Raw genomic sequence first — 14895 nt, forward strand, 5'->3', positions numbered from 1 at the left:
GAGGAGGTGGTTTAACAACAATCAACTGCTGAGATGCATCACAGTCCGGGGTACTTAAGAGACAAGTTTCAAGAAATTTCTTGGAAGGTACAGTTCCCAGAAGGTGGTGATGCTAAAGAAACCCATTCACCCTCCCCACCTCCCCCAGCACATGCTCACAGCTGGGGAATCTGAACTTGGAAGCCCATTCAGAATAGGAGGGAGGAGGCAGGCCTTCTTGCCCCGTGACTCCGCTTAAATGGCAAGTGACCCTCACCCCTACAAAATGCGAGGGGCTGTGGCCAGTCCCGGGTTACTTCAGCACCATGGGTATGCTTGGGGATGTTATAAGAAGTTTTAGGCAGCAGCTAAGGGTCAGGATAATAAGAGTAACATTTAGTACATGCTGAGTATTTATGAGCTAGACACACATGTATCATTTCACAACTCCATGAGGAGGGTGATGAACTTATCACCCCCACTTCAGAGTCACACTGGGGCTGACACAGAGAATCCGGGCACAGGCGGGAAGTACCAGAACCCTGCACACTTTGCTACCGCCCTACATCATGTGCCCAGTGCCTGTCCAGAACAGGCAGAGAGAATTTATTTGTAAGGTTAAAATATAGACTACAAAGAGGGGAGAGGACAGAAACACAGAGGAAAGGAAGGGGATAGAACCTGGAGCTTAGAGACCTTCTGTGTCAATAATGAATACAGTAAAGAGTTAAATTCGATTTTAAAATACAAACCTGATGTAAGTAGCAAATGTGGTAAGATTTAAGTTTTGTGCTCTGTCATGGACACTGCTGAAATGAAGAAATGAAAAGACTATTACGGGATCTAAACAAGCTTCAGAGCTTTTGCACAGCAAAGGAAACCAGCAACAAAATGAAAAGACGACCTATGGAATGGGAGGAAATATGGGCAAATGATATGAACTACAAGGGATTAATGTCCAGAATATACAAACAGCTCACACTACGCAGTAGCAAAAAAAAAGTTTAAAAATGGGCAGAAGACCTAAATAGGCATTCTTCCAAAGAAGACATACAGATAGCCAACAGGAACATGAAAAAATGTTCAACATCGCTAATTATTAGAGAAATGCAATCAAAGACACAATGAGATATCACCTTGCATCTGTCAGATTAACCATCATCAAAAACAGAACTTTCCTACCCTGTTTGGTGGGAATGTAAATTGGTACAGTCACTATGGAGAACAGTAAGGAAGTTCCTTAAAAAACTAAAAATAGAGTTACCATATGATCCAGAAATCCCACCCCTGGGCATATCTCTGGAGAAAACCATACTTTGAAAAGATACATGCACCCCAATGCTCTCTGCAGCACTATTTACAATAACCAAGACATGGACGCAACCTAAATGCCCACTGACAGAGGAAAGGATATACAAAGAAGGTATGTGTGTGTGTGTGTATACACACCATGGAATATTACTCAGCCATAAAAAAGGATGAAATAATGTTATTTGCAGCACATGGATGGACCTAGAGATTATCATACTAAGTGAAGTAACTCAGAGAGATAAAGACAAATATCATATGATATAATTTATACATGGAATCTAAAAAAATGATACAAATGAACTTTCTAAGTCTCAGAAAACAGACTTAGAAAACAAATTTATGGTTACCAAAGGGGAAGGGGGGGGGAATAAATTAGGAGCTTGGGATTAGTATATATATGCCACAGTATTTAAAATAGATAACCAACAAGGGCCTACTATATAGCACAGGGAACTCTACTCAATATTCCATAATAATCTAAATGAGAAAATAGCTTGAAAAAGAATAGATACATGTGTGTGTGTGTGTGTATATATATATATATATATATATATATATATATATATAACTGAATCACTCTGTTGTACACCGGAAACTAATACAACATTATAAATCAACTGTTTACTGAGCATGCCTGCTCAGTCGTGCCTGACTGTTTGTGACACTGTGGACTGTAGCCCACCAGGCTCCTCTGTCCATGGGATTTCCCGGGCAAGAATACTGGAGTAGATTGCCATTTCCTCCTCCAGGGAATCTTTCCAACTCAAGGTCTGAACCCACGTCTCCTGCATCTTCTGCACTGGCAGGTGGATTCTTTACCACTGAGCTACCTGGGAAGCCCCCCAAATCAATTACATGCCAATATAAACTATTTTTAAATATAATTTCTCTAAAAGAAGCCACAATGAGTTATCACCGCATACCTGTTAGAAAAGTTATCATTAAAAAGTCTATAAGTAATAAATGCTGGAGATGGTAAAAAGGAAGAAGAGGGAATCTTCCTACACTGTTGGTGGGAATATGTAAATTGGTGCAGCCACAATGGAAAACAGTATGGAGGTTCCTTAAAAAACTAAAAATAGAGCTATCATGTGATCCAGCAACCCAACTCCTAAGTATATAACCAGGAAAAATGAAAACTCTAATTCAAAATGATACAGGTACCCTAATGTTCACAGCACTATTTATAATAGCCAAGACATGGAGGCAACCTAAGTGCCCATCGATAAACAACTGGCTTTGGAAGATATGGTATATATATATATATATATATGTATACAATGGAATATTAATTGGTCATAAAAAATGAAATATTGCCATTTGCAGCAACATGGATAGACCTAGAAAATATTATACTTTAGTTGAGTAAGTCAGAGAAAGAAAAATACTGTATGATATGGCTTCTACATAGAATCTAAAAAATAAGACAAATGAACCTATATACAAAACAGAAACAGATTCACAAACATGGAAAACAAATGTATGGTTTCCCAAGGAGAGAGGAAGGAGGGGAAGGACAAATTAGGTGCACGGGATTAACAGATACAAACAACCAGGCATAAAATAGGTGAGTAACGATTGGCTGTAGAGCACAGGGCTGTAAGATAGGACCTTGGCAGAGGCAGCCACAGGCTACTGCCTTCTGTCTGGCTAGAGTCAACGGTCAAGCAACACAAAAAAGTGAGCAAGGCTCAAATGTGACTGATTGAGGTTACTGCTCTGCCAGAGAATTCAGGATGGTACATTTTAAAAGGGGGGGGGAGCAACTTGGAGTTGAAAGACCTTGGGTATCAGCCTTAAAAAATAAACTGGAGACTATGGAAGTGACAGCTGGAGAGGATTATTGGTGTCCAAGACATTCTCTGGGAAAATAATCTACAAATTCATGAATCACCCTTAAAACCAAATGCATGTCCAATTCTTTGGACCCTTTGGACTGTAGTCAGCCAGGCTCCTCTGTCCATGGGATTTTTTAGGCAAGAGTACTGGAGTGGGGTGCCATTTCCTCCTCCAGGGGATCTTCCCAAGCCAGGGATCAAATCCATATCTCCTATGTCTCCTGCATTGGCAGGTGGATTCTTTACCCACTGAGCCATCGGGGAAGCCCCTTAACACCAAATGTCATATGTTATTTTCTTAATCATTCTTTATTCCTTGGATCACTAGTATTTTCATTATCTGAGCTTACTTCCCTGCTGTGTCATAGCAGATGCGGAACCCTGACATACTGAGTTTCTTGAAAAACAGTAAAGGACAAGTAATTAGCTAGAAAAATAACTGACTTCTTGATTAAGATCTCTCTCCCAATGAAAGACATCATTATTGAAATATAGGGAAAAAAATCAAAAGCTTGCAAAATTGTTTCCCTTCCATCAATGTTGGCATGGCATTTGATTTCTCTCCTATTCACATAAAGCTCAAAAACTCCTTTTGGGTGGACGGGTGGCTTTCCTACAGCCTGTAGCCCATCCACTCTGAATAGAGATCAGGGATGTCCCTTGGCTCAAGGTAATGGACACTTAGTTTTACACGCAAGTTGCTATTCTCCACACTTTGCTACAAAAAGTACATGCTTTCCTTACTGGAGAGTGGCAGACTGATCTCTCTGTCACAGGGGTCTCCCAGCTACATCATAGAACCCTGCTAAATACTAAGCTTAAGCTGTACATGCATACATGAATACGCGTGCACACGTGTGCTTTCTGAATGCGCTGAGGGCAGCTGTGACCTGCTGACCATTCATTCAGAGAAACTCTCTGAATGCCTGGCTCCCCCTTTAATAACATCTCCCATCCCACCCCTCCAACACTCCTGATGATGCTGTCAATCAAACTGCAAAGCTGAGTGGCAGGTTGAAACCTCAAATGAAACCCAACAACCACTTAAAAACTTGGCTGAGCCAGGCGGGAGCATTTCTGAGCCCAGCATCAGACAGGAACAAAGGCTGTGAAGCAGTTATCAGCTGTAAAGGCCATCCATCATCAAGCAAAGATAAAGAACCTCAAAATCCAACCAGAGGGCACTTGCAAATATCCAGTGCTGTCCTGACACTTTGATTGATGGCCACCCCTTTTAATTAGTGCCTCTTGTCTCTGGAGGTTTCCAAAGAACTCACTTTCTCCCACCTCCTTCTCCCCCACCATCATTTGCCTTCGTGGGGAGACAGGGACGGAAGCAGGCATTCAGCCCCACCAGTCCCTCTCACTGTGTGACCACCCGTGACCATGTGATCATCCACCCTTTGGCCTGGGGCATTCGCACTGACCTTTCGCAGAAGGAAGCATATTCGCTCAATGTTCCTCAGCCGTTCCCTCTATCAGGAGGCACAAGAAAGAAAAGAGAGGGCAGGTTAGGTCTTCTGCTGGAAAAACACGAGAAACCCCTCATTCAGCCCCTAGAGGAGGCAGAGTACACCACAGACCCTTCCCGGCCGTGACCTTCAAGCTCCGACCTTTTGCTAAGAAGAATTTCAGCTCATATAACTCAAGAGCAAAAAAAAAAAGCTTACAAATAAACCAATTAAAAATGGGCAAAGGATCTGAACAGTTTTCCAAAGACATACAGACGGCCACCAGGCACATGAAAAGGTGCTCAATCTCACTAATCCCCAGGAAAATCCAAATTAAAACCACAATGAGATATCACCTCACATCCGTTAGAATGACTAGCATCAAAAAGACAAGTGATACCAAGTGCTGGTGAGGCTGTGAGGAAAGAAATGAACCCTCCTACACTGTTGGTGGGAGTGTAAATTGGTACAGGCACTATGGAAAACAGTATGGAGGTTCCTCAAAAAATTAAAAATAGAAGTACCACATGATCCAGCATTCCACTTCTGGATATATCCAAAGGAAACAAAATTACTATATTGAAGAAATATCTGCACCGTTATGTTCATAACAGCTTTTTTAGAGTAGCCAAGACATAGAAATAACCTAAGTGTCCATTGACAGATGAATGGATAAATCTGTTGTATACACATAAATAATGGTATATTATTCAGCCATAAAAAGGAAACCTTGCCATTTGTGACAACATAGACAGACCTCAAGGGCACTATGCTAAATGAAATATCAGAGAAAGACAAATACTGTGTGATCTCATTTATATGTGTAATCCAAAAACAAAACAATAAGAACAAGACAAACTCACAGAAAAAGAGATCAGATTTGCAGTTACCAGAGGTAGAGAGGGAATTTGATGATGGTGATCAAAAGTTAAAATCTTCCAGTTATAAGACAAATAATGGGATGTAATGTATAACATAACAACTATAGCTACGATGCTATGTGGCATATTTGAAAGTTGCTAAGTGAATAAATCCCCAAAATTTCATCACAAGGAAAATATTTTTCTTTCACATCTATACAACATGATGGATGCTAACCATTTATTTTACAATGTTAACCAATTATTTTGCAACATTTGCAAGTCAAGTCATTATGCCATACACCTGAAACTAAATATACTGCTATGTGTCCATTATATCTTAATAAAACTGAAAGAAATAAGAGTTTCAAGCTTTTCTCTATCGACCTTGTCACAGTTATTTGCTCTTAACCCAACTTCCCCAGCAAACAGCATGGGGTTCAGCTTTCTTTTCAGCCCAGCACAGGTTTCTTTATTTCTTTTTCCTACAACCTCCATGTCCCTGTAAGACAATCAAACTAAAGAATAGGGACCACGTGCTCATGAATGTCCTGAAGCCTGGAGTCAGACCCCCTGGAGGGCTTCCCATTCAAGTCTCGAAGAGCATATGTGCCTGATTAGTGTATAAGATGGGGAAGCTCTCTGCCCTTGACCTTATTTTTCTAAAGTGACTGTATTTAGAGGAAGCAATCTTCCCACTCATTAGACACCAGCAGTGCCCCCGGGCTAAGAATTTTCAAGATGGCCATCTCTAGAGTTTGGCTCACTGCCATGGAAAATTGCCCCAGGGGTGGGCAGGTGATGACACTCAGCTCACACACTGAATGTTGCCTCCCCTTTCCCGCAGTGACTTTCCCGATCTCTGAAACCACCCTGAACACAGCTGTGGCATCTCCCGGTGCTTCATTACCAAGGCAATTTGGTTGCGGTAGACGTGATGATAATGAGGCTCCTCCTGGATCCCGAGAAGACAGGTGGCTGGGCCACTTCAATATCTCTAATTAAATCACAAATATAGCAATTCCTGTGCATCCTTTAAGCCCAGAGGAAAGAGCCCACATCAGGACAAATTAGCGTCCACGTGGCTAGGAAGACAGACCACATCCTCCTCAACACACATGTGTGCTTGCTCGTGTACAAGCAAACACACACACACACAGCTGGGCATCGAGGCTGCCTAAACGGAGAACGTGTGAAAAGACGTGAGATCCCAAGGATGAAAGGGGGGGGCGGTTCAGGACACACGTGAGCTCTTTCTCCAGCAAGCCAGATCCTCTGAAGGACATTTCTCCTTACTTTACAGGGATATTAAATGTCCCGCTGATAAAAGGAAAGGGAAAGGGTTACCATGAGAAACTCAGAGTAAAAACAAAGCATTCCTCCTCTTCCCACTGGCTGGAAGCGGGGGCTGGTGGTCAACCAAAGGGTCCAACAGTATTTAGAGCTTAAATCTAAAGAACCAGTGGACCTCATGCGTGTCCATTTAGAAATACTCCACACCAATCAGCAACTGTTTGCACAAATTTGTCCAGGACTACAGTTAGCAACCAGTGAAGCAGCTTTGTCAAGCCACCTGAGCCCGAGATGCTGCTGCAGAGGCTCTATGGAGGCCCAGAGAGCTTAAGGATGAGTTAAATGAGGCATCCAAAGTTTAAGTTCCTGCCAGGGAGTAACATCATAAAATCCAGGGGGAAGGTGCCTAATACTCTTGCATTAGGGCTTTAAAAAAAATCAGACAGGAGTCCTTTACAAAGCTAAGGGATTTAGTTTGTCTATAAGATGTCTGGCCTTTGAGACCCAGACTCCTTAATGAATTCATTGACTGATTAGATGTGTGGCTTTATTTTTTTTAAACGTTTATTGTAGTACAGTTAATTTACAATGCTATGTTAGCTTCAGGTGTACAATACAGGGAATCAGTTACATACATACATATATCCAGTCTTTTTTAAGACTTTTTTCCCACATTACTACAAATATTGAGTCCCCTGTGCTATACAGTAGGTCCTTAATAGTTATCTTTTATATATGAACGTGAAAGTCACTCAGTCGTGTCCAATTCTTTGTGATCCCATGGACTATATATAGTCCATGGAATTCTCCAGGCTAGAATATTGGAATGGGTAGCCTTTCCCCTTCCAGGGGACCTTCCCAACCCAGGAATCGAACTGGGGTCTCCTGCATTGCAGGTGGATTCTTTACCAACTGAGCTATAAGGGAAGCCTATTTTATACACAGTAGTGTATATATGTCAATCCCAACCTCCCAATTTATCCCCCCTCTTCCCCACCGCTGGTAAGCATACATTTGTTTTCTGTATCTGTGAACAAGTGTGGCTTTCATAATAGGAATAAAAAGTTGAGGTTCAGCTTCTCTGCTATGCAACCTCGCCCTTTAACAGTCATTCATTCTTTCAGCAACAAACAGTTATTAAGCACCTACTGTGTGCAGGTTCTGTCCTTGCACTGACCGTGTGCAGAAGCTTCCCATTGGACATACACTGGTCCTAATTTTCTTTGTTCTGCCCAAACTAAGAAAACTGTCAAGGTAAGATGGAAACGGGCATCACAAACCTGTCTCCTGGTTTCATCAACCCTCTTGCACCTTGGTGTTGAATTCCCATGATGGATTTGAGGGTCAGGACACAAGGAACTCTGGGTATTCTAAGTGAGCCACTTTCTCATTTGAGCCCAAGCCACCAGAAGGAAGCAAAACAGGTTCTTGACTCCCTGACATTCCAAACAGAAGCGCCCTCTCAGCCTAGAGCAGCACCTGGTCGATATTGACGGGCCAGGTGTGCGATGCTGGTGCCAACCACAAAAACATCCAGAATGAAAGGAGGCCCGGGGTGCAACCTTTCAGGTCTGGAGGAGCCAAGTTACCCCTGGGGGGTGGTGAGGCTGGCAGATGGAAACAAAATGAATTTTAAATAATGACAAGTTTCACAAGACAGGTCAGTTTTAAAGTAGATCTTAGGGATTCTTCCAACTTGCCACAAAACTCTGCTTCACACGGTTGACTTGGAAAGGGTAGGCTCTGTTTCACAGAATCAAGGGATTATAAAAACAGGTGTTTAAAGAATCAGATCTATCTCTTTTTCTACAACATAGAGTAAGTGGTAAGAACACAAGCAGACCTGGGTTCCAATTCTGACTTCACTGAGCATGAACTTTGAGTCCTTGGATAAGAGTCTAAATTGGGCAAATGAGGCCTGTCTCACAGAGTTATGAGAATTATAGGTTTTATATATGTGTGCGTGTGTGTGTGTGTGTGTGTGTCTATATGAGGCTTCCCTGGTGGCTCAGCAGTAAAGAATCTGCCTGCAATGTAGGAAACACAAGAATAATCTTTGGAGAAGGAAATGGCAACCTACTCCAGTATTCTTGCCTGGAGAATCCCATGGACAGAAGAGCCTGGTGGGCCACAGTCCATGGGGTCACAAGAGTTGGACATGACTTAGCAACTAAATCACCACTGAATATATATATATATATATTTTTTTTTTTTCTTCAGTTCAGTTGCTCAGTCATGTCAGAATCTGCGGCCCCATGGACTGCAGCACACCAGGCCTCCCTGTGCATCACCAGCTCCCAGAGTTTACTCAAACTCGTATCCATTGAGTCAATGATGCCATCCAACTATCTCATATTCTGTCATCCCCTTCTCCTCTCGCCTTCACTCTTTCCCAGCATCAGGGTCTTTTCAGATGAGTCAGTTCTTTGCATCAGGTGGCCAAAGTATTGGAGTTTCAGCTTCAGCTTCAGCATCAGTCCTTCCAATGAATATTCAGGACTGATTTCCTTTAGGATGGACTGGTTGGATCTCCTTGCAGTCCAAGGGACTCTCAAGAGTCTTCTCCAACACCACAGTTCAAAAGCATCAATTCCTCGGCGCTGAGCTTTCTTTATAGTCCAGCTCTCACATCCATACGTGACTACTGGAGAAACCATAGCTTTGCCCAGATGGACCTTTGTTGGCAAATTAATGTCTCTGCTTTTTAATATACTGTCTAGGTTGGTAATAACTCTTCATCCAAAGAGCAAGCATCTTTTAATCATGGCTGCAGTCACCATCTGCAGTGATTTTGGAGCCCAAAAGAGTAAAGTCTGTCACTGTTTCCACTGTTTCCCCATCTATTTGCTATGAAGTGATGGGACCAGATGCCATGATCTTCGTTTTCTGAATGTTGAGTTTTAAGCCAACTTTTTCACTCTCCTCTTTCACTTTCATCAAGAGGCTCTTTAGTTCTTCACTTTCTGCCATAAGGGTGGTGTCATCTGCATATCTGAGGTTATTGCTATTTCACCCTGTAATCTTGTGCTTGTGATCTGGAATCTTGTGATTTCAGCTTGTGCTTCATCTAGTCCAGCATTTCTCATGATGTACTCTGCATATAAGTTAAATAAGCAGGGTGACAGTATACAGCCTTGACGTATTCCTTTCCCGATTTGGAACCAGTCTGTCATTCCAAGTCCAGTTCTAACTGTTGCTTCTTGACCTGCATACAGATTTCTCAGGAGGCAGGGAAGGTGGCCTGGTATTCCCATCTCTTGTAGAATTTTCCACAGTTTGTTGTGATCCACACAGTCAAAGGCTTTGGCATACTCAATAAAGCAGAAGTAGATGTTTTTCTGGAACTTTCTTGCTTTTTGATGATCCAACTGATGTTGGCAATTTGATCTCTGGTTCCTCTGCCTTTTCTAAATCCAGCTTGAACATCTGGAAGTTCACGGTTCACATACTGTTGAAGCCTGGCTTGGAGAATTTTGAGCATTATTTTGCTAGTGTGTGAGATGAGTGCAATTGTGCAGTAGTTTGAACATTCTTTGGCATTGCCTTTCTTTGGGATTGGAATGAAAACTGACCTTTTCCAGTCCTATGGCTACTGCTGAGTTTTTCAAATTTGCTAGCATATTGAGTGCAGCACTTTTACAGCATCATCTTTCAGGATTTGAAATAGCTCAACTGGAATTCCATCACCTCCACTAGCTTAGTTCATAGTGATGCTTCCTAAGGCCCACTTGACTTTGCATTCCAGGATGTCTGGCTCTAGGTGAGTGATCACACCATCGTGATTATCTGGGTCACAAAGATCTTTTTTGTATAATTCATCTGTGTCTTCTTGCCACCTCTTCTTAATATCTTCTGCTTCTGTTAGGTTCACACTTTTTCTGTCCTTTATTGTGCCCATCTTTGCATGAAATGTTCCCTTGGTATCTCTAATTTTCTTGAAGAGATCTCTAGTCTTTCCCATTCTATTGTTTTCCTCTATTTCTTTGCATTGATCACTGAGGAAGGCTTTCTTATCTCTCATTGCTCTTCTTTGGAACTCTGCATTCAGATGGGTATATCTTTCCTTTTCTCCTTTGCCTTTTGCTTCTCTTCTTTTCAAAGCTATTTGTAAGACCTCCTCAGACAACTATTTTGCCTTTTTGCATTTCTTTCTCTTGGGGATGGTCTTAATCATTGCCTCCTGTACAATGTCACGAACCTCCATCCATAGTTCTTTAGGCACTCTGTCTATCAGGTTTAATCCCTTGAATCTATTTCTCACTTCCACTGTATAATCGTAAGGGATTTGATTTAGGTCATACCTGAATGGTCTAGTGGTTTTCCCTACTTTCTTCAATTTAAGTCTGAATTTGGCAATAAGGAGTTCATGATCTGAGCCACAGTCAGCTCCGGGTCTTGTTTCTGCTGACTGTATAGAGCTTCTCCATCATTGGCTGCAAAGAATATAATCAATCTGATTTCAGTATTGGCCATCTGGTGATGTCCATATGTAGAGTCTTCTCTTGTATTGTTGGAATGTAATAAAACCCACCCAAAATTTAACAGTAATAACTGTTAAATAATAACCCTGTACTTTACAAGTGGACACCAAAGCCTGTTCCCTTGGTCTTTTAGAACCTCCCAAAGAACACAACTCTCTTCAGGGGGCCCACAGCTAAGGAGAACAGACCTCTTTGTCCCTATCACTAGAGAATTATGTCACTAAATGATGTCACTAAGGCCTTCCAGGTTAATATTAATATTCACACGGATATATACTATATATGTGTGTGTGTGTGTGTGTGTGTGTGTGTGTGTGTGTGTATAGTCACACTAGTAAATCCTGGCATTCACTCTACAACTTTTAACTGAAACTATCAATAGAACTATTCAAACAAAAACTTGCCTTAGTCCTGGAAACCAGGGCCTGGAGGGAAGTTCAACACAATGCAGGCTCACTGAGCTTATTAGACTGAGAGACAGACCTGCATGAACTATGAGCTCCATCCTTTGAGTTCTGGTCCAGAAGAATCTGGAAAAGGCTCCGTACAGGCCTGGCTGGTGCCTGGCTCTGGGACGTGGGCTGCACTGAGCCAAGGAGTGGATAGCCAGCATCCACCCGACTCTGCAGATACGAGGTCCTTTTCCTCTGCTCACATCGAGGCTTCTTCCTATATCCATTCCAGGCACGTGGAAGCAGTGGTCATGGCCTGACAAGCCAGACAGAGCAGCAGGACTCAGGGAGCAGCAGGGGCAGGGGGTTTCTCATATTCTGAACTGGGGCCAGACAACTGGACTGCATCAGGTTCCCAGGGGGAGGCGAACTGACCTCAAACCCAGACAGCCTCCCAAGATGAATGCTTCCTGGGTGATGGATACAGTGAAATGAGCTGCGCATGTTAACCCCCTGCCAGTTTCCCTCTGAGAAACCTGGCAAAGTACAGAGTGGGGATGACCACGGTGATGCTCCCACATCCGCCAACATGATGGACAGCCTGGAGCCTCACTCCCTGCTCAAGACCCACTAACACGGGGCCACGAGGAATCCACAGCCACGGCACACAGAGTTTTCCCACCCAGGTACTGGGACTGCTATACTTGACTTTTCAGGATAAGTTGAGACCTCTGCAGCCTCGGGGACTACCGCCCAGACATGGAGGTGCAGCCAGGGCCAAGTATGTGCTTCACTCACCCTACTCATCAAAACCTTACCCTCCTTCACAGGCCCTGGGTGGCCTGGAGGGACACCACCCTTCCAGTCACCAGCACCCACTACTTACCGCATGAAGAGGGTTGCACTGGTCGATGGGGCTCTTAAAATCCGTTCTTAACTCATCAAAGGCAATTATCTGAAATGGAAAACACAGAGTCAAGATGTTAGTACAAAGATGAGTCAGTTCACCAAGTGGAAAGCTTCCTATAGATGTGGTCCAAAATAACTCAGGAGGCAGGAGAGGGGTACCAATGACACAACACTGGCCAGGAATCACTGTCAAAGCTGGTGAGGGGCACCTGGGGTTGACTGTACTCTCCTGTCTACATTGTATATGCCTGAAAATCCCCTACATGGGGAATGAGAAGGATGTTGTTTAAGGGTACATATTTAAAATAGCAGATAAATAAGTCCTGGAGACCTAACACACTGTATAGTGGTAACAGAAAACAAAATTGTATTATAAACATTATACTTGCTAAGAGACTAGATCTTAATTGTTCCCAGTACTAGAAAAAATGGTAACTGTGATGGGCTAGAGGTGTTAAGGCAAAAGTGGCAACCATATTGTAACATAAATGTACCAAATCTATACACTGTACACCTTAGATGTACTCAATGTTGTATGTCAAATATCTCAATTTTTTAAATCCCCCAAATAAAGGTTTTTTTAAGTTTCTTGTGCTTCACAAAAATGTAGAGAAAACTCTGTTACAGTGAGAGCAGGCTGGGCTTTGGATAAAGGTACACACACACACAAAGTTAAAACTTGAAACCAGCACTTTCCACTTTCTCCTGAAGGAAAAAGTTATTTTTTACTTTTGTTTATTCTGGCAGAGATGCTGATTAGAAGTTCAATGGATAGAAGTCAGGCAAAAGGGAGAAGAGAAAATTAAGAAAGCAGAGTTGACAATACTAGGAACAACTGAATCTTTAGTCATCCAAAGGCTGGACGATCAGCTCCTGGACAATCAAGGTGTCAAGCTTACTCCACTGGACTTGAGTTCTCAAGGTCATTCTGGACAGAGGCTCAGAGGTCCCCAGAAAGCAACAGTTTCCCTATCTGTCTGGAGGGGAAAATATTAGAGGTGCCCTTCTCCAGTCACAGAATGAGGCATGACCCAGCCACAGAAAGAACTAGCTAGAAGGGACGCTTCCTAACCCTGACCACTTTGTCCCCCAGGTGTCGCCAGGGACTCAATAACAGAACAAAGGTGTGTACAGCCAGTAGGGTGTCCTCTCCTAGGGTGTGAAGGTCTCAGGACCTGTCCTGGGCTGCACACAAATGGACAAACCAACTCCCCCAGGAAGGCACATCCCAGGGGTCCCTGAACACTCTGGAGAATTGCTGAAACGATGTCCAAAACAGTCCCTGTTCCAGCAGCAGGGGTTGAGAGCAAGTACCGAGTGAGGGAAAATGACTTGTTTCCCTTAAAAAAGCAGGTATGATTTTAGCGCAGTCACATGTCATTCTGATTTTAATACTCCTACAGAATTAGTGGGGAATTCTAGGGTAAGCAGTATTAGAGAGACACATTTCTGTATCATCCCTTGCCAGATAGTTCATTATCCAGCTGATACCTGAAGCTTTAGTAACAAGAAACTCACCACTTACTGAAGATGCTCCTTCTATCCCTGGCTACCTCTAATTAATCATTATCTTCCTTAACTGAACTCACATATAACTCCCTAAGGTTTCCACCCACATGCTAAGCCAGTGTGAGCAAACCACAGCCCACAGATCAAATCTAGCTGGCCACTCATTTCTGCACAACCTGTGTGCTAAGAATGGTTTTTTACATCTTTAGAATAACAGAAAAATTAAAAGAATAATATTTTGTGACACATTAAAATTAGATCATTTCAAATTTCAGTGTCCATCAATAAAGTTTCATTGGAACATAGACAATGCATTCTTTTATACATGGTCTATTTTCTTGCACTACAATGGCTGAGTTGAGTAGCTGCAACAGAAACCATATGGGCAGCAAAGCTCAAAATAGTTACTATCTTGCTCTTTAATGAAAAAAACTTGCTAACCTCTGTTCTATTCTTTTATTTCTCCTCTGAGCTGCATGTTGTCCAATACGGTAGCCACATTTAGCTATTTTAATTTTAATTAGTTAAAATTAAATTTAAAATTCAGTTCCCACATTCTAATGGCTTAAAATCACATCTTTCTAGTAGCTATTAAACAGCATAGATTTAACACATTTCCATCATCACAGAAGGTTCTATTGTAATGCACTGCTTTAGAGACACAGAGGATCACTGAATCCCTCTTCCACAAGGAATTCCTATCAGTATTGCCAGCTATGGTGAACCCAGCAAATCCTTCTTCAGGCTAAATCTCTCCAACCATTATATATATACATATACATATATATATACATATATATATATTTTTTTTTTTAAGTCGCTCAGTCGTGTCTGATTCTTTGTGACCCCATGGGCTATACAGTCCATGGAAT

At 42.4% G+C, this 14895-nt stretch overlaps 1 protein-coding gene across 31 annotated transcripts in view; it reads right to left on the reverse strand.

Annotated features, from left to right (window-relative positions):
• The window catches only part of CNIH3 (cornichon family AMPA receptor auxiliary protein 3), a 182288-nt gene that overhangs the window by 61532 nt on the left and 105861 nt on the right, over positions 1–14895 (reverse strand). For 20 of the 31 annotated variants that reach the window (XM_044943124.2, XM_044943129.2, XM_045165748.1 and 17 more), the window contains 2 exons: positions 12492–12560; positions 4556–4603 (listed from right to left, as the gene is read on the reverse strand). In XM_044943124.2, the coding sequence (XP_044799059.1) occupies positions 4556–4574 (19 nt within the window). In that variant the 5' untranslated portion in view covers positions 4575–4603; positions 12492–12560. Of the gene's footprint in view, positions 1–4555; positions 4604–5442; positions 5911–11696; positions 11922–12491; positions 12561–14895 lie in introns of those variants that run through there. The other 11 variants (XM_044943131.2, XM_045165749.1, XM_045165750.1 and 8 more) reach the window with 3 other exon arrangements.

Source organism: Bubalus bubalis, chromosome 5 (genome assembly GCF_019923935.1).
Source record: "Bubalus bubalis isolate 160015118507 breed Murrah chromosome 5, NDDB_SH_1, whole genome shotgun sequence".
Classification (NCBI taxonomy): domain Eukaryota; kingdom Metazoa; phylum Chordata; class Mammalia; order Artiodactyla; family Bovidae; genus Bubalus; species Bubalus bubalis.